Source organism: Channa argus, chromosome 16 (assembly GCF_033026475.1).
Source record: "Channa argus isolate prfri chromosome 16, Channa argus male v1.0, whole genome shotgun sequence".
Classification (NCBI taxonomy): Eukaryota; Metazoa; Chordata; class Actinopteri; order Anabantiformes; family Channidae; genus Channa; species Channa argus.
In genome coordinates this window covers 8,577,512-8,601,178 of record NC_090212.1, presented here as the reverse complement: position 1 = coordinate 8,601,178, position 23,667 = coordinate 8,577,512, and the positions used below count along the sequence as shown (strand labels likewise).

Here is a 23,667-nt window from a genome sequence, read left to right as displayed (position 1 = left end):
ATTTAATGTAACTCCTTTTCCAAAAGCAGGAGTCCTTGAAATAATGTCATAGTGTCTTTATATATTATCAAGATGGTGTCTAACAAGAGCTATAACGATAACTTATAATGAGCTGTAACTTTTAAGGTTAAATATATTTTAATAAAAGTGAATTTGCTGTTCAGCTGTTTGTTTTTATTCATACATAATTTATTCATACATAAGACAGGCCACATATGATACTTTTGAGAGAATCTACCTTCATACATCCCTGTCACTAGTTATTTGAGCGTTGTGAAGGCCGAAGGCTGTTTTGCTTCAACGCCTTGGGCGATCATTCGCTTGAGCACAGCGACGCACCCCTCTGCGTCTGGCTCTGACATCACAAACAATTTTACACATATGGAAATGCCACTCTTGGAGACAGTTTAGTCTTCTTGAGACGGACAACCAAGACCTACCACCATCATGTCTCTTAGCTGGTCGGCAAAAGACCACAAAAACACGAATCCGCCCGCTGCGACCGGACAGAAGCGACCGCGCAATGACGCGGGAAACAAAGTGACCGTGGTGCTCGGTGCGCAGTGGGGAGACGAGGGCAAAGGGAAAGTTGTCGATTTATTGGCGACCGAGGCGGACATCGTCTGCAGATGTCAGGTAAATGTTTGGATTTGTGATTTCCGCCCCGTTCACGGGGGCGTGTTCTTGAATTATTGTATTATTTTATATGAATCCACAAACTCAAAGTTGAATATGGTGATTGTTAAACGCAACAGGTGCTCCGACTGAAACACACTTGTTCCTCCTTGAACTCAATCTAAACTGTTAACTAATTAATAAGTTCATCCATCCAGGGATTTTAATCGTGGAAATTCTTCAGGTTTAGAATTTCTGATGTCTTTTTTCGCACAAGTAAATAGATTTAACAAGCCAGATGTCCCTTTAAAGCTAGAAGAGAAATTGCTCTGAATGATCACCAAGGTAATCACAAAGTGGTTGTGAGAGCAAAGACAATGACATGACATATTAGGGTCGTAATAAAAACAAGACAGGTCATGTCATGTTCTGCCCAGTTACTTAAGCAACATAAGAAATCAGAGGTCACTCCAGCAGCAGGAAACACAGCAAAACCTGTCAACAGTTGCCGTGTTGTACTCACTCCACTGACTGGGACCCTGTGTTCTGAAGGCTTGAGAGCCCCACCCACCCTGCTGGAGCAAGGTCACATTCTCAGGGTGGCTTGATATGTGAGAAGGCCAGGTCTTAGCCGGGGGTGGGGGGGTAACAGAGTGGACGGCCCACCACCACCAGCCAAGTATGTTAAAATAGGTGCTGGAAAAGCTCTGTGAATTGGGAAGACGGTGGCTTATCACTGTCTCATGAACATGAGCCTACAGGGGCAGGTGACTAAATATTCTCTGGTGGTCTTAGGTGTTAACATGATACTCTTATTTAATTGTATGGTCAACAAAACGTTGACAGTGTTACAACCCTGTGTGATTCATAGGGGGGCAACAATGCAGGACACACAGTGGTAGTGGATGGCAAGGAGTACGACTTCCACCTTCTCCCCAGTGGAATTATCAACCCCAAAAGCATATCACTCATTGGTAAAGACTTCAATCTTAAGTCTTCATATACAGTATCATTACAAATAGTTTTGCTGAGTCAACATTTTCTTTTCTCCGGTAGGTAACGGAGTAGTCATACATCTACCTGGCTTGTTTGAGGAAGGCGATAAAAATGAGAAGAAAGGTATTTAGAGAAAAACACACTTTACTAATAATAGATAAGTATAAACTAAGACTGTTCTGTACTCACATCTATTCTCTAAACAGGATTGAAAGGCTGGGAAAAGAGACTAGTTGTCTCAGACCGAGCTCACCTTGGTATGTTCAGTTTACAATATATGAAGTTTAGCTTGTTTAAATATGTGCCACCTGTGTATAGGTGTTTTTATGTGGGTGTGTGTGAAGATTGTGTGTTACTGATTGCTCCACAGTGTTTGATTTCCACCAAGTTGTTGACGGTTTACAAGAAACTGAAAGACAAGCACAAGAAGGAAAGAAGTAAGGGTAGGGAAGGCGATGAGGGCAGGACTCAGTTTAGACTGACCCAGACCTTTGCCAAAATATAGTTCATCATTATTCACTACAATCAGCATGAGTACATTTATTTCACACATAATTACATCACTTCCTTCGGCCCGTCTTTCATTAAAACAGCATTGGAACAACCAAAAAGGGGATTGGACCTGCATATTCTAGCAAAGCATCTCGCACTGGTCTACGTGTGTGTGACCTCCTGGGTGACTTTAAGGACTTTTCTACCAGGTAGAGATGACAAGTATATGGCAGAAAAACTGTTGCAATACTGACCTGCACAATTTTCTGATTCTGGATTTTCTTTCAGATTTAAAAACCTTGTCCACCAGTATCAATCCATGTATCCATCCTTGACAGTTGATGTTGAGGAACAGCTGAAGAAACTCAAGGTACGTGTTAATCAAACCAATACTTATGATTGTCATTGTTCGTAACAGGGATACGTGTTTTCATTTTTGTTTTTTTCATGCAGGAATACGCTGAGAGATTGCGGCCAATGGTGAGAGATGGGGTTTATTACATGTATGAATCTCTTCATGGAAATCCAAAGAAAATTCTGGTTGAAGGGGCCAATGCTGCACTGCTTGACATTGACTTTGGTAGGGGCAGCAACAATACGACAAAATATTTCTTTTTCATATTTGTAATTTTTTCAATCCGTGCTTCAATGACATAAACATTTTTTCTTTTTAGGCACATATCCTTTTGTGACATCATCAAACTGCACTGTTGGTGGGGTTTGCACTGGTCTTGGCATCCCTCCTTTGAATATTGGTGATGTGTTTGGTGTATCAAAGGCCTATACCACCAGGGTGGGAATTGGAGCATTCCCCACAGAACAACTTAATGTTAGTGCTAAATATTACATAGCAAAATTACTGATCTTATTTAGACAAGTAAACCATTGTCACATCTTTTCAGAAAACGTTTTGCATAACGTATTTGCAATGAGCTTGACATGTACAATTTGTTTATGATCATGTGGTTGACACACAGGCAGCAGGGCTCAGAGAGGGGGGTATGTGTTTAATGGCTCTTTGCAGCTGTTAAATTTTGAAAGAGATGGACTCAAACACTTTTACTCTCATGCAAGTCACATGTTTATAAGGATAAATTTAGGGTCAGAGTCTGGGTTCAGGATATATTTACTGTGAGATGGGGTTATGTTACTTGTCACGGAAACTGACCATAGAGACATAGGTCAACTTGTTCAAACTCTATCCTCTAGCCCACGTGATGTTTTATTGTACTCAACTGTATATATAAATAATATTTTGAGTTCCTGAAGGATTTCTTTTATGTTTACTGTAGGCAGTAGGAGAGCTGCTGCAGACGAGGGGTCATGAGGTGGGTGTAACCACAGGAAGGAAGCGACGCTGCGGCTGGTTGGATCTTGTCATTGTCAGATACGCTCATATGATCAATGGCTTTACTGCGTGAGTGGCTGTAGCACTTTAGGAAATTATATTGTTAACATTTAATATGTTATGTGATGGTTGTTTTTAATATTGAAGCGCATTTGTTTTCCAAACATGCATGTTTTTGCAATACAATATAATAAAAACAACAAATTTAAACCTTCACTTTCCCTACAGCATTGCTTTGACAAAACTTGACATTCTGGATGTGCTGGATGAAATTAAAGTTGGAGTTGCCTATAAACTTAATGGAAAAAGAATTCCCCATTTCCCAGGTAGTTTAGTAGAAAAAAAGCTTTTACAGACAAACCCATGTGCTTGTTTGATGACATTTGTGTGAGAATGGCTGTGAACACAAAATATAAAGACTGGTAATAATTTACCTCTTTAATTCATAGCCAACATGGACATTTTGCACAAGGTAGAAGTTGAGTATGAGACTTTCCCTGGTTGGAAGACGGACACTTCTGCAGTCAGGAAGTGGAACGATCTCCCAGCCAAGGCACAAAACTACATCCGCTTCATTGAAAACCACATTGGAGTTCCTAGTATGTTTCACACAAGATCAAAAAATATTTCTTTGCAAGGCATACCAGTGAATGTAAAAGAAAATTGAAACATGTTGTCAGTGCTTTCCCTGAAGGCCTCTAATGTTTATATTGTATATAGAAAATGTATTATAATAATATGATATGCTACATTTGCTACCTATTGTTTTCTTCACTTTTCTAATCATTCTCTTTATTTTTTACCCTCCTTTTAGTCAAGTGGGTCGGTGTTGGAAAGTCGAGAGAGTGCATGATCCAGATGTTCTAAAAGAAAACTTTTATCTCATCTTGATGGAAACATAGTGTGGCAGGATGTGGCATTGTTTCATTTCCTAAAATGTATGTTATTAATAATTAACAAATAAAACCTCTGTGTAACCTCTATGAATTGTGTTGGTCGTTTATTTTGTTGCAGTTAAATATTCTTGTGTTTTTGCTATTGCTACTTTTAGCTCTTCACCTCAGTTGGCCAGTGATGGTGGAATTTACCTAACTGCAGCAGTCCCAGTTCTGAAAAGAAAAAAAAAATCAATTTCTATATATTTTTAATGGTATTTTGCGCAATGAGAAAATCAAAAATGTAACTGCAGATTGAATTAGCCTATGCCACAAGAATCAGCAATGAAACCAGTACAAATGTTTAGTTGTATAAATCATGTATTTTAAGGAGCCCAGCTTGTCTGCTAAGTAGAGATGATTTGTTGATGCAATAGCCCATAAACCACTGTTGAAGTTACGTGCATTGGAACTGTGCTGATTTTTGCGATTATTGCTTTAAGACGCTTAAACTGATCATAGGGGAAATTTTCGTGCAAATCTACTGGCATGAGTCACCATTAATATGAAATTTGTTTTCTTTTTGATTTTCGAAATGCAAACTATTAAATACAACATTTACCACAGCTGGTGAAGGCAGCGTGTGGACGAAGTTTAACGTGAACTAAATATCACATGACGGCAAATTGGCCACCGGATTGGCTATGACATTTCACATGACCATAAAGCAGGCGTGTGATTGGCGTTTCGCTGATGCGTTCAGATTTTTCCCGCAACAAACAAGTGTGGAACTGCACTGGGAGTACAAGGGGACTTTTTAAACACACAAAATGCCGAAGCGTGCTTGTCCTTTTCCGGAAACATTTTCATCACAATACAAAATACATATTGGACAACAGGAGTTAAATAATTACGGCGTGTTTGGGAATAAATACAGACAAGAAATCTACGGTAGGTACATCCTGTTAGCGGTTATCTCGCTACGTTGCAGAGTTGGCTAATGTTAGCTTCTTCTGTGTGTACATTTGGTCGTTGGCTTTAGCAATTGTTAGGTAACCAAGTGGATCGAATGGATCATTTTGATGCACTTGGTCATTTTTTTAAACGTCTATTGGTGTGACCCCTTAGCATCAAATCAACTGTGCCTACTGGCTGTTATCAGCAATGTTACAGCTACTGGCATTGCATTACAATCAGACTTGCTTCTAAATACTTTTAACCTTAACTACTTTGGAGTAATTTCATTTAAAGACTGAGTCTTGTTTTTTTCTCACAGAAAAGACAAAGAACTTGCTCTTTAACGGTGCCAAGACTGTGATGGGAAAGCTATGGACGGGAGAGGAGAAGTGTTATGACATGCAGCCCACTGGACAAACTGAGACACCTGCGTACAGCCAGACGCTGCTTAGAGGACAAACACAGATTGGACATGATGGGAGACTGACAAGAACAAACCCTGCTCAAGGTGAGATTAAACTGATTGCCAAGTGAAAAGATGGCTTCAGTCTAGTTGAACTTGGAGCAATATATTGTCACACTAAAAAACTTTAAATAATGTGTAATTTATGATATTGCAGACGGTAGTCTCCGTCATCAGGAGGGATTAATTAGCTGGGTTGGCCAAAGCATGAAAGCTAGAAATCCTTTGGACTATATGAAGCAGCCCCGAACTATCTCCTAATATAACAACTCGCACAGCCTGAAAGTAAGGCTGCATTCACCAGTCTTAATGTAGATGTAACACAATGAAAATAGTTGGCCAATCATTTCTACTTTCTCATAAACAGCTGACGGGAGTATAATTTTGGAAGTACACGTTTCACTGAGTTATTGGGAATAGATGTCATAGATGCTGCCTTTTAAATTCTATTCAAAATATTGTGATCAACAACATATCTAGATAACTAACTTTCTTTTGATGATAAGCGGCTAAAACATTAGCTTCTTTCCATGTCCTAGTACTAGAGATTACACCAGAAAGCATTTTAATGTAGACTGGCAAGAAAAAGTTAAGCACTTGCACAGGTATTTTATTATGTTTTGTCGATCCTATTTAATAAAATGGTTAATAAAAGTCCCAAAACACCAAAAAGGAACAACCATTCATTTTAAGCATAACTGAACTTGGTAATGGTTAAATCAATATTGCTTTTGTTAAAAGTAAAGAATGTTTGTTCTCCCATACCTTCTGCAGAATGTTCCAAAGCTCACCTGTGCTGGTTGAGCAGTGTTCCCAGACTCTTTGGTCCAACTACTCCCACACCAGCTTTATGGTGTTCAGATCTGGTGATTGAGCTGGCCAGGCCATCACCAAGAGTATTCCAGCAGCTATTTTCTTTTCTCTGGATACAACACAACAGGATGCTTAGGGTTGTTGTCTTGCTGCAAAATGAACTTGTCCCCAATTAGTTGTTGCCCAGAGAGAATTATGTCACTTCAGTGTGGAGTGGTATCCACCTGCATGCTTCACTGATGGCGTCAGGGAGTAATCTATCATCTTTTCATGAGCTCTCCGTCTGATAAGGTCTTTGCTTGGATCGAAACATATTAGACTTTTAACTCATCAGCCCACTCTCTGCAAGCTTTTCCTAAAATTTGCTAATCTGAGGAGGGACCTAAGTCTCCTATGCACAGTCTTGGTGCACACTGGTTTCTCTCTTGTTTTATTCAATGATGCAGCCAATTCAGGAGCTGTGTAATGTGTTTCATTTGGGATTGACACGCACTTGGGCCTTCCACTGCAACTCCTGTTCAGATTGCTTTCAGTTGAAGCATGTCTCTGGAGAATAAAGAAAACTTTCCTTTCGCCACACAAGTATAGACTAAACATTTTCAGTGGAAAGGTGTCTTTGTTTGGCTTTTGTCAGTTGATGAAAATGTGCCTAAAAAGAGAGGAATAATTATTTATTTATTTTTTTGAGTTCATGACCTGTTTGCAGGGGTCCTAGTGTCTCAGGGGTAGAGCACTAAATTGGGATTCAGAAGGCTGCGGGTTTGAATCCCACCTCACCAGGTGTGGCCCCAAACATGTCCCGAGCCCAGATAAAAAAAATGGGACGGTTGCAGCGGGAAGGGCATCAGCATAAAAACGCATGCCAAATCAACCTGCGGCACGCGTTCCACTGGGGCTATCCCTGAAGGGACAAGCCGAAAGCTGTTGATCTTTAATCAATTTACAACCATTTGGATTGAATGAAACTAACAAAATGTACTAAAATGCACATCATCTGTATAGGTGATTCCAAACTTTTTCTTGCCAGTGTGCAAGTGGACATTAATTAGCTTTCGATGTAATGTGACTGCTATTCTTCTTCTTTTTTTTTTTTTTTTAAGTGGAAGAGCTTTTTAAAATGTCACAGGTGTCCCTCTGTATCACAACAAAAACGTAGTTACTTTTTGCTTCCATCCCACAGATGTCAGTGTTTTGCCAAATGCTTGTCCAGTCCACTGTATGGATGTGCACTTTCTTTTCAGGTGCACCAGTGACTTCTAGAGGGTGCTGTGTCTGTCAGAAGAGCCAGGGGTCAAGGACACAATGCTTCCAGTGTGACCGTCTAGCGTGTGGTTCCTGTACCCAACAGTGCTCCAGATGTTCCAGCCTCTGCTGCTCTGTCTGCACCATCATAGAGTATGTTTATAAAAATATTTTTTTTAACACTTTTTCCTGTGTTTTGTACTTTGGCTAAATGTCTTTTTTCCTATTTTTGCTTCAAATCAATGGCTACCCTATTTAAAATAAATGAGGGGGGCCAAAACTTTGCCAAAACTCCTAATGGACTCCAGTAGGACTCCACAACACACAATGACCTCAATAAAACAGTTCCTTGAAAAAGTATTCATGCCCTTTCAAATTATCCACATTTGTCACATTACAACTACAAATTACAATGTATTTTATTGGGATTTTATGTGACCAACACAGAGTGGTACATAATTAAGTGGATTTTTTTAGAAATTAATCTCTGATAAGTGTTGTGCATTTTCATTCTCCCGCCTGTTTCAATACTTTGTAATACCACCTTTTGCTGCAATTACAGCTGCAAGTCTTTTGGGGTATGTCTCCACCAGCTTTGCACATCTAAATTCTGGCCTTTTCTTTGCACAATAGCTCAAGCTCAGTCTGACTCAGACTCTTTTCCTCTAAGGTTTTCTTCTATGACTGCCCTGTATTTGGCTCCATACATCTTCAAATAAAAAACAAATATTGAAATATTGAAAATATCTTGAAAGACCTTGTAGATTTGTGTTTGCCATAAAACTAAATTAGATGCCAATCCTAAACCTCCCTGGTTTCCACTTAACTTTAGCCAACTGTTAGAAATTTGCAAAGGTTTGTTGCAAGTTAAGAATCAAACAATGGAAGCAGCAAGGAGATGCAGTAGATGTAATACTGCAAGTTTTAAAGATAAAATGTGACTTGCAGCTAACTTATGTTTGTGGGGATTCCAGGACCACCGCTATGTTAAAGAATGATTTCTGTTTAGTCACTGACATCAGACTGTACACAAGATTTTTCCATTATAAAAGGTTTTAAGTTTTGCACTGATGGTGTGCTTTTGAAGTTCGTTGTTTATGTACAATATATTGTGCCTCATCCATATGTCAAAGCCTTTAGGGCATTTTAAACAATAAGTGTTAAAAGGATGGAATCTGCGTAGTAAATGTGATTAAATATTTTTCTCTGTTCCACAGTTACAGCGGACCATATGATGAAGTCGTATGCTGTGGTTGTTCAACATAAAGCACGGATCAGGAGTTTCTGCCTGAACATAAGTGCATGTTGTTTCCTCACATGATATTACAGAGATTTCATTTTATACATTTTTGTGATTCAGATGTTTTCTTGTATATATGTTTTGCATTCTAAAAGTAATTGAAATAAACTAAACATTTTTGTATTCCGTTCAAAGTTGTGATCAGCTGTCATAGTCACTTTATTTTTACAAAGAAATAATTATCTTTTTTTTTTCTCAGAAATAAAACATCTGAAAGTAAATTGGAATCTGCAGATTGTTTAAAATTAAAATAGTAGCTTTTTTACATCAGCAGAGGGCAGCATGCACACACTGATTCAGTTGACACATGAGGTCTATTCATATAAGACCACACTGAGTAATGAGCAAACCTTGCTACCACACTCAAGCAAATGTCTGTATGTGAGAGGAGGATTTTTTAGTAATTTTGAGTTTTTGGCTAGGAAATAATGAAAATCCCATCCAGCCTTTCTGAATTGGGCTTGCTATGAAATCTGTTTGTTATAACTAGAGGACCTGGAGGTTGAACAGAACTTGAGCTTTTGTACCAGTCAGTTTGGTACCAGACAGTTTGGCTACAATTATTCCAGCTGGACATGACCTTGAGGTGCAGTTGTCATTTTCATCTGGCTGCTGATCCTTACTGATGACTGGTTCCATGGTCAGCTATTCTACAATATGAATAATTGTTCTTGATTGCAGAAGTCCTTAGTACTGTTTATAGAAATCAATCACATGACATGGTGTTATAGATATTAGTGTGGATGAGTGCACCTTCCGGACCTTTTTCCAAATGTGCCTATGAGATGTTGAGTCACATCCCCTGCTCAGCGCGCGCCAATTGTGGCACCAGTCTTAAGGGAGCAGTGCAGTTGGTGTCCGAGGGCACCACGATATCTGGCTGAGTGAATGGACAGCTGCTGGCAGGCAAGTCATCAACTTGACTGCACATTTCCTGATAAGGTTTTATAGAATTCAGAAATGATCGACTTTTTTGCTAAAAAGTAGATTATACCTAAATTGCTATAAATTAAATACTAAGGCTTTAAATGTGTAATGATCCATCTTGTTCCACCATGATATAGTGAAGCCTAATTCGTGATACCAGAATTCTCAGCTGTGCAGCCTAATAACTATCAGATGAGGTAGAGTTAATGTTTAACTAAGACATTTGTACATGTGCACATTACATTTAAATTGCTGTCTGTCCAAAAGATTAACAAATTTGACCCTCATCATATCTATTCACTTCACCACTGTCAGAAGATGCCTCGCCCTAGTACTTTTATGTGACTTGGGAGATGAGTTTGCTGTTAATACTGTTTGGACAATATGAATCAAAGCGACCTTACTTTGACCTTTGAAAAAGAAAAATGATTTAGTCATTCATTTTGTTCCGCCAATTTTCTGTAACCCATCACCTCTGTACTCGCATATAAAAAGTAAAACACTGATATAATGCTTTGCAGTAAAGAAAATATCTACTGGTAAGGAAGGATTTATTCATATGAATGAATCATATCCTTTATTCAAATTTAATTTCAGAAACTTGAATTCTTGATTGGCTTTCCTGTGACTCAGCTAAGCCTAGAAAATGTATATATTTTGAGCTGATTGTCTAATAATATGATGTGTTTATGTATAAGAATGGTCCTCATGTATAAGTAGGTGTCTGCAAGCAAAAGGGGGCCACCTAATCACCCACAGTGCATCAGACAGGACCAACTGCAGTAAGCCAGCGGGAGCATGTGGCTTTGTCTTTCACCCATTCTTCTGGGGACCAGCTGTGGTCTGAGTGTGGCGAGTGATGCTGCTGCTATAAATATGCGTCAACGAGTGTGAGTAAGTGACAGCTGTACAGTGGACCAAGGACATGCTGTCTTGGCACTGTCAGGGCGAGCCACTCCAAAAAAGGCAAACCCAGTGTGGGACCACTAGATGACATTTATTTATGCACTTGTAGCAAATTATAAGTGGTATATATAGTTCTGATTCTGAGTTGTAGGTGGTGATGAGCAATTTACACATTAATTAAAATGTGAAGGTACAGCTTGGCAATAACTATCACCTGTTGACAAATTTTACATTATATCATAAATTAAGAATTAAGTCATTACTGTTTATTTTTGGTAGTAATGTGATTTTCTGAAAGTCAAAAGAATGGCCATATAACCATATGCACATGTGTTAATATGGAGAGATAAAAACAAATGCACGTATGTGTTTGTGTGCATGCGTGCATTGTCTGTACGTAAGCTCATGTGTGACTGTGTTTGTGTGCCCTTTTCAAGTGTGACCACCTGTCTTTTGTTAAGAAATAAATAAATAAACATAGGCCACACCAGCTGTCCCTGGCAGTCCGTCCCTTCAGAGGTCAAGGGCTCCCACCGCTGGCCTTGTTGAGGTGGTGGACACTTACAACTTTCCTCTCAACTTCTCTCAAGTACACCCACACACACACACACACACACACACACACACACACACACACACACACACACACACACACAGCTCCCTTCCAAATGAGCCAGGCTTTGAGCCTTGGCGAGGAATGTTTTATTACACCATTGAGTTACACTGCACATATCCCAGCTCGTCACCCTGCAGCTAAGCCCTATCACATGGCCCCTGCTTTCCATGCGAAGGTTTTGGTCCCTAAGAAACACACACACACCCTGAGCCCTGGATCGTGTTAGGCAGATGTGAGATGCCAGTGAGGCCTGGTGCTGTAGATGTTTACAGTGTGAAGTGGTCATAGCGTAACAGAAGGCCCTTATTTACTGTGAGCTGACTGGTGCTGTTCAGGGTGTTTATGAATGATCTTGGGAGGACATTGTTTTCTTTATGTTGAAGCTGCCTGGCTAGCGCCACTGTGTCGTCTGTTTGTGCATAAAGTACGTGCTGGGGAGCCGGGCTAGACAATAGTCTGGCTGAGCTACTACCCACGGACACAATAGAGTGGTGGGATGAGGCCGAGGTTTGGGGCCATGGTTTTGGGGGATGTGGGGGTGGAGGTAGGATAGATGGGGGCAGGGACAGTTGGATGTGGACGTTGTCTATATGGCGTTCCCAGAATGAGTTAGTGGAGATTGGGGGGAGGGTGGTGGGAAACTGAGCACATCCCCATTGGGATCACGTACCAGAGCAGCTGGATTTCTTTCATCGTGCAGCAGGGAAATAATTAAAAGTTCTCTCCATTGAAAATGTCCAGTTAATTGAAATGAAGTTTCTCAGATAGACACACACTGGAGTATGTGTCAGTTTACATACAAACAGATGCACATGTGTGTTTATATTTGTTTTAACAGATATCAATCAAGTCATAATTACATGACAAAGTCAACAGGCTTTGTTGTCCTGGGTTTATCTCCTTTGGAGAGTATTGGCAACAGGTCAGGAACAATGGGAGCCCATCTTGAAATTGCTCTGTCCTTGAGCTCAGTTTATGGTTTTGGAGTGTTACTGCTTCTAAGACCAGCAGTATTATCATGTTCTGTTGTCTCTGTACACATTACAATGTTCCCCCACACCCAGTCTGCCTGATTGTTGCTGCTGTGTGTCACATGAGGGCTCTTCTATAACATTCCTGGGTTGTAAATGTATTACAGTATAAATTTATTATGCACATTTTCCTGTTGAATTCAAATTACTCCCATTCTGATGATTACATGTGTCTGTATGATCTAAAATGAACTTCCAAGGTGCAAAACTTTACATTAAACAATATTAAAAGCATCTATTAATGTTGTGCTGAATGTACTGTGTGTGTTCTCACACCATCAATCATGGCCAGCATTTAATTTTTCCCCACACTATAACATTAAAACCACCAGGTTGTTTGAATGTTGTGACCGATCAGGGTAGTGGGACTTTTTTTAAAAGAGGTTGTATTTGAACAAAACCACACAAACAAGGAAAGTTGTTCCATTTAATTCTATGCATAATCTTAATAAAGACCTAAATCAAGATTGTCACATTTCCACAGCACACACACTAGCACACTCCAAAAGCGCAAACAAAGAAAATGCACAAACAGTAGAGTTACAGATCAAAGGAAATTGTCTCAGTATCTACGCAATGTCAATTCTGCATAAAGATTGTCCTCTAATCTCTACGCCACTAACACTGAACCCATTGATTACTATAAAATATAGTTTTCTCATTAAAAAATTATATTAAATTCTAATGGCACTTCTACAAATTCTATTAAAAAGATTTTCATTTGACATTAAGCTTTTTCCTTTTTCAACCAAATTAAAACTGAGACAATCAAAATTTGCACAAGAAGCAAATGCAATAATAAATATATCTCATGATTATACACAAGTTCACAGTTGTAACCTGCAGAGGACAAAATTCCAGTATTGATAGTCATTTTTAGACTTAAAAGAACATACAGCATGAGTTAGGCAAACATAGCCCTCGATCAAGAGTAGCACTGTTTCCATAGAAGTCAACTATCAGAATCTCAGTGTTTCACATTCAACAGTGACATTAACTCAGGGACAGACCGTTGGTCTCCCAGTAGCACTGGCTACTCAATAACGTAACACAAAAATGCTTGTTTTCAGTTTAACACGTCCAAATAAGATTTATTCACATAAACAAATTAAACAAACAAAAAAAAACCTCAAATCTCGAAACACCAATGTAATCTCTTGCAAAGCAGCAAACATAAATGGATTCCAAACATCGAGTTTGTCTGATTCAACATTTTAAAATGATAGAAGAACAGGAACAACAGGTTGTGAATCATTTCGCGTCAGTGAGCCACTGTTGCTATGATGTGATCTTTACCAGCACAGTCAAGGGCAAACATGTACAGTATAGAAAAAGGGCTTCTCCAGATGTAACACCTATTTGTGTGTCTACAAGGCACATTCGGTGATCATCCTGGAGGTATAAATAAAAACTGCAAACAATAAAAAGAACAATAACTTTTACATATTGTTAGTTTTACTACCTCTGTACACATGTACATTAGAGAATCGAGCCATTTTAACTTGCACCACATAAGAAATGTTCCTGTAAAAAACTGAAAGTGACAAAACCTACATTTGTGTGGGTTCTTATTGAAATATACAATATTAACACTACACAACATCTATGTGTCTGAAATTTACAATTTGTTCTGATGACTAACTGAAGTGATTCAGTTCTCAGGGTATGTGAACAACTATAAATGTTTGTGCAGGTAAACAGGGAGCCAAATGGCATTTCTTGTAAAATTACACACAAGCCCTGTTCATTTAAGCCCTATCGCTGATTTCAGGCCAGGGAGTGGAGGAAAAACCAAAAAATAAAAATAGTTATTCTGAGAGAAATGGTTTTCAAATGCTGAGAATAATTACACTAAATTATATAGTGTGTTTCCTAAAAGAAGTCCTTGTGAATCAGCACCTGCTTTACATCTGTCCTTACAGATGTTGAGATATTTTATGCAAGTATTATAAAAAAAATCTAGTACTTGGAAACAATACTCTCATAATTCTGATTTTCTCTGGATAGGCGTGCGGTGAAACCACGGTGGTATCTCCAAGAAACAATGAAGCATTTACCTATTGGAGGCTCTTTGATGCCTACAAACAATACACCTGTTTACAGTTTCCTTGGTCTCCCTTTGCCAAATACATTTGTCACATTCCAATGACTCTACTCAATACAGAAATGTCTCCCCACTTCTAGGAAAAAGATACACAATGATCTCTTGAGAACTACCTGGGACTTGGTGGGAGGAACAATGCCTGTATTGTCTCATTTCTATAGGTATCCAATGCCGTATCATTGTGGCTGTGCTTGTGAACAACTGTTTCCTGTGGCAGAACAGCAGCCGAAGCAGTATGATCAGGTCTGGTTTGTAGTGAGGTGGAATCCAGTCAAGTCTTGAATATGGAAAAGGAACCAAACTCCCTGGGGAAGACTTTTAGGGACTCTATCCTTATTAAGACACCTGGATCTCTCTCGACCTTGTGTGTGTGTGTAACACGGAAAAACAAACAATTTGATAAATAGAATATGTATTTACATTAAATATACAAATAGTAAGAAATAGCAGCCTAAACAATAGTGTTGAAACTATATGCTTGCTAAAAACAAGTGCTTCTCTATGTTCCATGTGACAAATCTCAAATACTCCAGAGAGGTTTCTACACCATATATTAAAATACAATTACAGTAACTTGATTTGCACAAAAAAAACAAAACAAAAACAAACAAACAAACAAAAAAACAGACAGCCCCAATACCAGTTAATGAGTACCCAATTCGCTAATCAAGACAAAACCTCTCAAGCTTATAGAAATAAGAACTAAACCTACAGTAAACCCTGAACCAAGTCAAACTAATAAATAAATTCTGATCAAGTCTTTTCAGGACAGATTAGACAAGTATCATGAACATTTAGTGCCATTCTCCTGTTCAGAATCCTTGTGGCATCCACATTAATAGACACAAGAAGCACATTACCTGCCAAAAGATTCTTTCAAGGACAACATTACCAAAGGCTCAATCAGTAGTAACTTACACACATACAGTAAGAGGATATAATAATGTGAAAAGATTAATTCCAAGAAAGAAACAGCAATAGATTCAGCTGAATGGCACAGCTTTGATAATCAAACAATCAACCACAAAACACTTAAACACCCACCTGTCACCCTCTGTCTCCCCCCTGCCTGCCGACGGTTTGCCCTAGCCATGGTGTCTGTCTACCTTTATGCCATATCAGGAAATAACAAGATAATTAACTGGCAACTATTTGCTTTTCATCCAAACGAGTCAGTAAAAATTTAACGGGTGAGAGCTGGATTTACATATTTTTAATACATTCTTGTAAATGATTTAATTAAGGACACTCATGGATAAGTTAGCATTCTAGAGTAGACAATTACCTTTGCTACTGCCTGGTATGTGGAGTGTAACCAAGATTTTTTAAAAGGCCTGAAACTGACAATAAGGCATTGCAATATTATTTAATTGTGGTTTTAGTAAGTACACTAGGTGAAGTGTTACAGGCATTAGCTTTTCACTACGCACGATTCCTCCTCTTATTATGCAATTTCTTTAAGTGGCAATTACAAGGCCATTCCAGAGATACATGCTCACTCAACATCACTCAACTGAAGAGCTGGTGACTCAAGGCAAAAAGAAACATGTTGATAAAGATGGTCTGCTTGCGTCTTGTTATAGACATTAAACTGTTACCAACTTCATTTAAACCAAAAAAAATAAAGTATAAATTCTACTTCCATGAAAAAAATATAATCACACTTCCAGTAGTCAGACTTCATTAGTTTTGCTGCCTTATAATCATGTACTTGTTAAAAACTAAATAAATCCCAAAATAAATAATAATTATAATAAAAATAATAATGTAGGAGTTTAAAAACATCATATTTCTACTTGTGGACGGTTCTGATCTCCCATGTGCACACAAAGTTTCACTCACGCTGACGATTGTATTAAAATTTGTTAGCATTAGCTACCACCCAACAGCCCATAAGGTATGAACATAGGATGCTGTTTCTTTCAGCAAATATACTCCTAAAATAAACCTAACAGCCTGTCAAAAACAAGACAGAAACAAGTGCATCATCTGATTTGTTCACCTTCATCGGAACAGATCCAACTAGAATTTCACAGCACCTATGTTAATTTTAACAGTCGGTGCACCTTCGGTTGTTTGCCTCTAACAACCATGTATAGGACACAGTCCAATACAGAAGACTGTCCCAGTTTTCAAGTTGCTACATATTTTACTTGAAAAATGCCACTTATAGGGTAGAATCCAAAAGATATGTCTTCAACAAACTGCCAGCATGTGTGTATTAATGGGAATTGTGTTCAGTAGTAGTATTCAGTGTATGAAAAGACATTCTGTCTCATGTCATGGCACTGGTGAGTGGTGTTTTATCCAATGGCCAGAGTCTTGACGAGGCCACAGTGAAACTTCCTGATGTGGCGATAGAGATCCCCAGACTGGGTGAAGCGTCGCTCACACCACTTACAAGCGTGAGGTTTCTCACGTGTGTGAACTACAGCGTGCCGACTCAAGTTATGGGAGTACTGGAAGCTCTTGCCACACTGGCCACAGGTGTATGGCTTTTCGCCAGAGTGTGTGCGTTCGTGACGCTTAAGGGTATACATGCAGGAGAAGGTCTTGTTGCACTGCATGCATGTAGGGACGGAGCCGTCAGGGGACAACTTGGAGCGAGCGCCATCCTTCTCGCGGAAGTGTGAGCTGAGGTGCAGTTGCAGCACATGGGGGCTGGGGAAGACTTTACTGCAAAGGGGGCACACAAACACCTGTTGCCCTGGGGGCAGGAGCACCCCGCTGGATGTGGAGATGTCCGACGAGGCCAAGTCATCCTCCTCTTCCTCCTCACTGTCCCCCAGCAGCCTACCCCTCCTCTCCTCCATCTCCCTGCCCGGGGCACCCTCCCTCCCTCTGCAGGCCTCCCCCTCCTCGTCCATCAGGTCCTCCTCCTGGGATAGCAGGGCGGCTGTGGAACCGTTGTTTCCTGGGAAGAGGGCAGCGAACCCTGTCACCACTGAGCTCCTGGCACTATTCCCAAAGCGCTGGCTCTCGGGGCTCATCGGCTCACTGTCCTCCTGCTCTGACAGCAAGTCGTGTTCGTCTTTAACAAGTGGCTCAGTGCCCTGCTGCTGGCTGTCGAGGGCCAGCTGTCCCGAGATGTAGGAGGGGTGTAAGGGATCTCTGCTAGACAGAGGCTTGAAAGACAAATCCAGCGCACAGTCCATGTCATCTGAAGCCCGGGACCTCTGGGACAGTGATACGGTGGAACTACTGACATCAGCTTTTGTTTTTCCAGCTGTTTGGACGCAGGGCTCGGCCTCTGCTGACACATAATTGACACCTACAAGGTCCGGGGACCTGCCAGAGTGACCATTTGCCTTCTGCCTACTCTTTGTAGACCTATCACAATCTGTGACAGCCATTCTGACTTCGCTGTTGTCCATGTCAAACTCTTCTGCCGGGGGGGCCCTGTGAAGCCCCTGAGACTGTGTGTGTGGCTGTCGCCGGATGAGCTGCTTACTGTGCAGCTCGCCATCTGAGGAGTTCTCTCTGTCCAGACAGCTAAGTCCCAAACCCTCACCCATCTTTTCATCCATGGATGAAAGCTCCTTATCCTTAAGCTTGCCTTTACACACTTTTACTATATCATACATGTGAAGGTAACTGGCTGCTGCCAGGACATCCTCAACTGGCAGAGTGCTGAATTCCAACTTCCCCTCATACATAAATTGAAGGAGCAGACTGAAAGCCGGGGCTGTCACAATGTCACTGTTGAGATGCACAATGTCCCTTTTGTCTAGCTGGTCCCTGTAGAAGAGATGGAAGTACATGCTGCAGGACGCCAGCACGGCTCTGTGCGCTTTGAATCGAGCCTCTCCGACGAGAACAGTGCAGTCACAGAGGAAACCTTGGTGACGCTGCTGACTCAGACACTGCAGCAACTGGCGGCTATGGTCTGGGAACTCCATTCTTCCTTCATAACCTGATGAAAAACAGGAAAAACAGGATAGTGGATCAGCGAAATGAAGCCAGTTGGAGGGCAACAGCCGAGCTGCTGTCGGTAATCAGAGGCAAACGCGACCAACAACTGAGAAAATGTGAGAAATAACGCAAACCGATTAACGCAAATAATTCAAAGGTCTCAGAAAACCTTTAAACATGTCGTGTATCTAAAGATAAGTTGTTACGCTCATTTTCAATTTCGAAACTGAAATCAAAAAGTCTTCAAATGTATCTCGTAATGTAAATCAATAACTTTGTCCAACTTGAGAACACAGATCCTACATTCTTTCCAGTGGTGCAGGATACGCTGCCCTGCGCTCACCCACAATGTATCACGCTGTAAACGGGTCCACTCTCACAAATTTCCAAAGTGTTCTGGTTTGTCGGAATCAGCCTACTTTTTGCGCTTCCAATTATTCCCCCCCCCCCCTTTGCGAAAAAGTGACGCACCGGTGCTTTTCCAAACGAACACAAAACAGCGCTGTTTACAGAACAAGCAAGTGGGACAAGGAATGATACCACACGACCATCGGGAAAGGAGGCTAACGTGAAAAAATAAGAGCAGTGTAGAGTGAGTAAACTGGTGCTCTGTTTGCTAATTACACTGCAAGCTGTGGAGTCAGCTGCTCTGACATCACCGCAATGGAAACGCTACCTCCAGCTGTGCTCCCTTTTATGCCATATGTTAACTCTGGACTACGCAGTCCAAAAAAAGACAAACAACTTACAAAAGAGCGTACATGTATACGTGTTACACATCTAGACCGCATTACTTACATTGTCCATCGGCCAGTTTGTCACCAACTGCAGCCGATAACCGCGGATGAGAATAAACCTTTTTCAGGCCGTTTCACTGGCTCATCAGACACACGCGCGCAACCGTGAGATTAGTTTAAATTGATTAATTAAAAACTGAGAAAAGGCAGATGGTAAGAAAAAAACTCAAGTGAATTAAAGTTTGATGCTTCCGAGGACGCCGTGTGAGTTTATTTCTGCACGCTGAAGTTACATTAGTGTTTTAAAAGAAGAAAAAGTGTAAGTCGGAGAAACGCTGGCCAAGGGCGCAGTAAACCGAGCTCCATGTCCGTGTTGGGAAACGCAATGCTGGGAGCCTTTTAAACAGCAGGGGAACTCAGCAAAGCCAACTGCGCTGAACGGAGCGCTGAGGGGACACTCTTTAACTTTCGCTTTCCGCGTTCCCAAGCACAAAAACACTGTACTTACCTTTATTTCCGCTTAGCTCGTCGTCTTTTTTCCTAGAAACAGCGATGTTCGTTCATGATGTGCGGCCAGATGTTCTCCTTGTCGTTTCTTAAGCTTCAGTCCGACCCTTGCAAGGCAGGCTGCACTCGGCGCTGCTGTGTGTCAAGCAGGTTGATAATGACTCAAGTCTCGCGATACCGCGCGGCACACAATAAGTTCTGTGCTACTCTGAATTCGCACAGCGGCAGCAAATAGCGTAGGACACTGGGAACATCAATTGGCTCTTTGAAAAACACCTGTCCCGTACACGAGTGCACTTTCAGCGTGGTGAAACCGGAGGTGTGGCAAACTGAAGGGAGTTGTGAGGCAACTGTAGATGGTTACATACACACAGATATTTAGACGCACACGTGTTACTTTATGTTAGAGAGAGTCTTAATAACTGCAAGTCAAATGTGCAATATGTAAAAGTATAAAGAATAGTGTCGGATTATAAAGTTTGAATCCAGGTTTAATGACTGATTATTTTAAGATTGTTTGCTTTTGGTTATAAATCTACCCCCGGATGAAAGAAATACATTTTCTTGACGCCATGAATTGGAATTTGTAAAAGTATCCAAGCTGTTGAAATAATAATAAAAATCATGCTTTTTTAATTTTTTGGGTCAGTGGTCTTTTAGGGACTTTTAAGAGCTGTTCTCGCTAATCCCGCTTCGGGTTGTGGAATTCCCTGGCACCAAACCACCCAGTGGCTTTGTTTTTCCAGACCACACCAGGTCCTGGCTGTGTTTTACTTAGCACAAATTGTCTTGAGACAAGCACAGTGTTTCTGAGAAAAGAAGTTTGTTTACATTTTTGAGACATCATCAAACACACAGTGTGTTCTGTAATTGTTAAAGGTAGAAACAGTGGCACATTGGAGAAACAGGGGCTTGAGGTTGCAGCTGCTCATCTTGTGTCCCCCCTCCTGTCCGTCCCTGGGCTCCCCCAACTGTCTCAGTCACCTTTGCCCTGTGTTCCAGCTGTCGTGTGTTTTGAAAGGGCCATTTGCAGCTCCTCACAGACTTCTGACACAGACCGGAATGAGCAATGTGATGGGAGGCAGCACCTTCTGGTCAATATAGGACCCACCAGTTAGATTCTTACCACCTTACAGCTTTATTCCATTTTTAGTCTGTCTGTTGCAAGAGGTAAAGATCTGCACTCTGGTATTGTTCAGATGGTCAAGACCTAGTGTCACTCTCATAAAGAAATGCCATTATTTGGTCTGCAAGCTTAATTGGATGTTAGCAGCTGCTGGAGTATTAAGGCAGAAACAAAATTAATAAAGCCATCAGTAAACTAAATGTCTATACTAAAGCTTCAGATGTGTGTGCCTTATTAAAAACAATTAAACATTCAGCAGTGACACACACACACACATATCTATGCAGGAGCAGCGATGTGGATGAGAATAGGAGCAGTAGCCCTATGTTTCCTTGGCCCTGGCAAATGTAGGCACCCATTAGAGGGGGGGTGTGTGTTCACAGGGCAAGACAAAGCAGTGGTTGTGCCTGGGGACCGTGGCCTCCGAGAGAGAGGCTCGGCACGGTGAAAGTTCTCACACACAGAAAGAGATAGAGAAAGAGAGACAGACAGAGAGAGAGAGGGAGAGAGAATGAGAGTGGGAGAGTGGGGGAGCAGGGAGTGAGAGAGAACACTTCCTGGAGGTTCATTCTTCCTCTCTGCAATCATCAATGGCATTCTACCCCAGACCCACTCCTCTCTCACACAAACAAAAGACCCAGCATTCCAGTGTAGCCTGACCGGCCAACCAGCCAGCCATCCAGCCACAGTTGAACCACATCACTCTCCCCACTGGACCAAAGTCCCGTCATAGGCGTCAGCTTGAGCTGCGTTGCAGATGTCTTTCTGTGGGCGCCTGCAGTTCATCCAGTTGCATTAAAAATGAAAAAAGTAGTTTCAAGGTTAGAAAGTCAATATTTTAAGTGCTGTCTTTCGGGCAAATAAACTCAAACCCGACACGGTTTCACCGTCCCTTATTCATATACATACTTCAGTTACGGTGCAGATTCCACTTGTTTGTAGGCCCCTTTTTTTAAATAGTAGGTTAGCATTTTGAACACTTGCTGAGAGTTAGATGAGACAAGGCAGAATTAGTATAAATTGTCGATTTTAATTTAAAGGTTACATACATTGCTTGGTGATTTACTGAAGTCACCATAGGTTCCCAAACAACTGCTCTCATGGACAAGATCTAGTTTGGCACAGAAACCTCTAGCAAATAATTTCCCCCTTGTTTCTAAGCTAAGCTAAGCAACTTCAACTGCAAATTCACTATACAAGGAAGTGAACAGACATATTATTCAAAATGTCTATCCCTCCTTTTTCCCTCACTAGTTTTTCCTTGTCTGAAACAAGGCCCTGAGGATAGGGGTGTTAAATGCTGTGCAGACTGTAAAGCCCATTGAAGCAAATGTTGTGATTTTGGCTAGAGAAATAATTTATATTTATCTTTTTTATGTATGGCAGTCAGAAAAGCCAGTAAGCTAAGTATTTCCCTGGGCAATAATTCTCTGTGAATCTGACATCTTTAAATCTCAAATCTACATAATGGGTGGATATTACATACTGGAAAATAATGTGACGGTATTAGTAACATTGCAGTGTGGTTGCTGGGAGATGCTGTATTACTTGGACTCTCCACCACCTGCCTCCCCCCTGGCTCCCCTGCCTTGTGTAACTAATTGTTGCTACTGCATCTTATCTACTGTTTCAATGGCCCTTTAAGTTCTCTTCTGTCCTCTTTGGATAAAGTCTGGGCAAATACTGTGAGCAGACAATTCAAATCAGATGAGGCTTTGACAGAAAAGCATTATTAACTCACTTTGACTCTTTGTTCGTGCAACTCTTTATGTGGACCTGTAAAACAACAGTGCCGGCATTCCCACCAACGCTACACCAGAGACGGGAGAGAATGAGGAGGTGGAGGAGGAGGAGGAGGAGTAGTAGGAGGAGGGCACCATAAAATAACAACAACAGAAAACATGGGATATCCTTAGCCAGCTCTAGTTGTATGACGGGAGGGTTAGACTGACACATAAAGGCAGCGAGGAACACACTACAGTGTCAGTGACAAAAAGCGGAAATGACAACGAGGAGACTGAACGTTTTAACACGAGGGGAACACTGGCATCCTTCTGAACTGTCCAGTTCAGTTCTGTTTTGTTTTGTGCAACTAGCAATTATTATCTGTAGTTTTATTAATTTAAAGTTCTTTTCTTCTATATACACAGTAGTATATAAACCTAGTATATACAGTGCTACGGAGATCACAGCAAACAAGCTGTTTGCCCCCTCCCCCAATCCTCACTTTTCACTTGAGCTCTCTGTAACTGCACCATCCACTGTCCTGGGACCTTGCTCCCTCTCTCCTGGCTGTCATTGCCTCAATCCAGATGTTTTGAATCTGGATTTCCATCCCCACCCCCCCATCCCACAAACACACTTTCTCTCTTCCTCCCCCTCATGTTATCCTTCTATCTCTCTACATTTCTATTTTTTTTCTATCCTTTTTTTTTACATTCCTCCCATTTATGTGAACGGTCATAAATATTTTACAGTCTGTCATGCTTACTTCTAGTAATTTCTGTTCAGCCATTAATGAAAACTATGAGATTTGATTAAAAGCTCCAGAAAAAGAAAGAATGACTACTTTTTAGACAGAACATGACTGATTTGTTTAAATACCAAAAAGGACATGGTTGTAATGTATTTTGTATTACTGTCTATTTATTAGAAAGCTCTTTGCACTGCATGAATATGTGTGAAAGGCAGTTTATCAAT

The 23,667-nt window shown here is 40.8% G+C and overlaps 3 protein-coding genes across 6 annotated transcripts; 2 read left to right on the top strand and 1 right to left on the bottom strand.

Annotated features, from left to right (window-relative positions):
• Nucleotides 1-294: 294 nt before the first annotated feature.
• adss1 (adenylosuccinate synthase 1) lies at nt 295-4,434 on the top strand. Its single transcript, XM_067479814.1, has 13 exons — nt 295-636; nt 1,487-1,589; nt 1,672-1,734; nt 1,818-1,868; nt 1,982-2,048; nt 2,205-2,312; nt 2,392-2,473; nt 2,557-2,683; nt 2,778-2,932; nt 3,396-3,520; nt 3,680-3,777; nt 3,901-4,050; nt 4,266-4,434. Exons 1-13 carry the CDS (start codon nt 448-450, stop codon nt 4,316-4,318), a joined length of 1,371 nt encoding a protein of 456 aa, XP_067335915.1. The 5' UTR covers nt 295-447; the 3' UTR covers nt 4,319-4,434.
• A 648-nt stretch (nt 4,435-5,082) lies between these two features.
• Nucleotides 5,083-9,274, top strand: siva1 (SIVA1, apoptosis-inducing factor). Its single transcript, XM_067480182.1, has 4 exons — nt 5,083-5,277; nt 5,603-5,791; nt 7,801-7,954; nt 9,019-9,274. The coding sequence occupies exons 1-4, from the start codon at nt 5,157-5,159 to the stop codon at nt 9,065-9,067; spliced, it is 513 nt and encodes a 170-aa protein (XP_067336283.1). The 5' UTR covers nt 5,083-5,156; the 3' UTR covers nt 9,068-9,274.
• Nucleotides 9,275-12,994: 3,720 nt separating this feature from the next.
• Nucleotides 12,995-20,518, bottom strand: zbtb42 (zinc finger and BTB domain containing 42). 4 transcript variants are annotated; one of them, XM_067480172.1, is made up of 2 exons: nt 19,843-20,518; nt 12,995-18,598 (listed from the first exon to the last, which is right to left on the bottom strand). In XM_067480172.1, exon 2 carries the CDS (start codon nt 18,582-18,584, stop codon nt 16,989-16,991), a length of 1,596 nt encoding a protein of 531 aa, XP_067336273.1. In that variant the 5' UTR covers nt 18,585-18,598; nt 19,843-20,518; the 3' UTR covers nt 12,995-16,988. The 4 variants fall into 4 exon arrangements, with proteins under 4 accessions (XP_067336273.1, XP_067336275.1, XP_067336276.1 ...); XM_067480174.1 differs by lacking the exon at nt 19,843-20,518 and adding an exon at nt 19,396-19,770; XM_067480175.1 differs by lacking the exon at nt 19,843-20,518 and adding an exon at nt 19,069-19,355.
• Nucleotides 20,519-23,667: the final 3,149 nt, after the last annotated feature.

Bases quoted from the DNA above. Each gene is read 5' to 3' on its own strand.
- adss1 (XM_067479814.1), top strand. From the start codon at position 448: ATGTCTCTTAGCTGGTCGGCAAAAGACCACAAAAACACGAATCCGCCC. The intron at 637-1,486 runs GTAAATGTTTGG...TGTGATTCATAG, and splicing joins ACATCGTCTGCAGATGTCAG to GGGGGCAACAATGCAGGACA. The intron at 1,590-1,671 runs GTAAAGACTTCA...TTTCTCCGGTAG, and splicing joins CAAAAGCATATCACTCATTG to GTAACGGAGTAGTCATACAT.
- zbtb42 (XM_067480172.1), bottom strand. From the start codon at position 18,584: ATGGAGTTCCCAGACCATAGCCGCCAGTTGCTGCAGTGTCTGAGTCAG.
- siva1 (XM_067480182.1), top strand. From the start codon at position 5,157: ATGCCGAAGCGTGCTTGTCCTTTTCCGGAAACATTTTCATCACAATAC. The intron at 5,278-5,602 runs GTAGGTACATCC...TTTTTCTCACAG, and splicing joins ATACAGACAAGAAATCTACG to AAAAGACAAAGAACTTGCTC. The intron at 5,792-7,800 runs GTGAGATTAAAC...CTTTCTTTTCAG, and splicing joins AAGAACAAACCCTGCTCAAG to GTGCACCAGTGACTTCTAGA.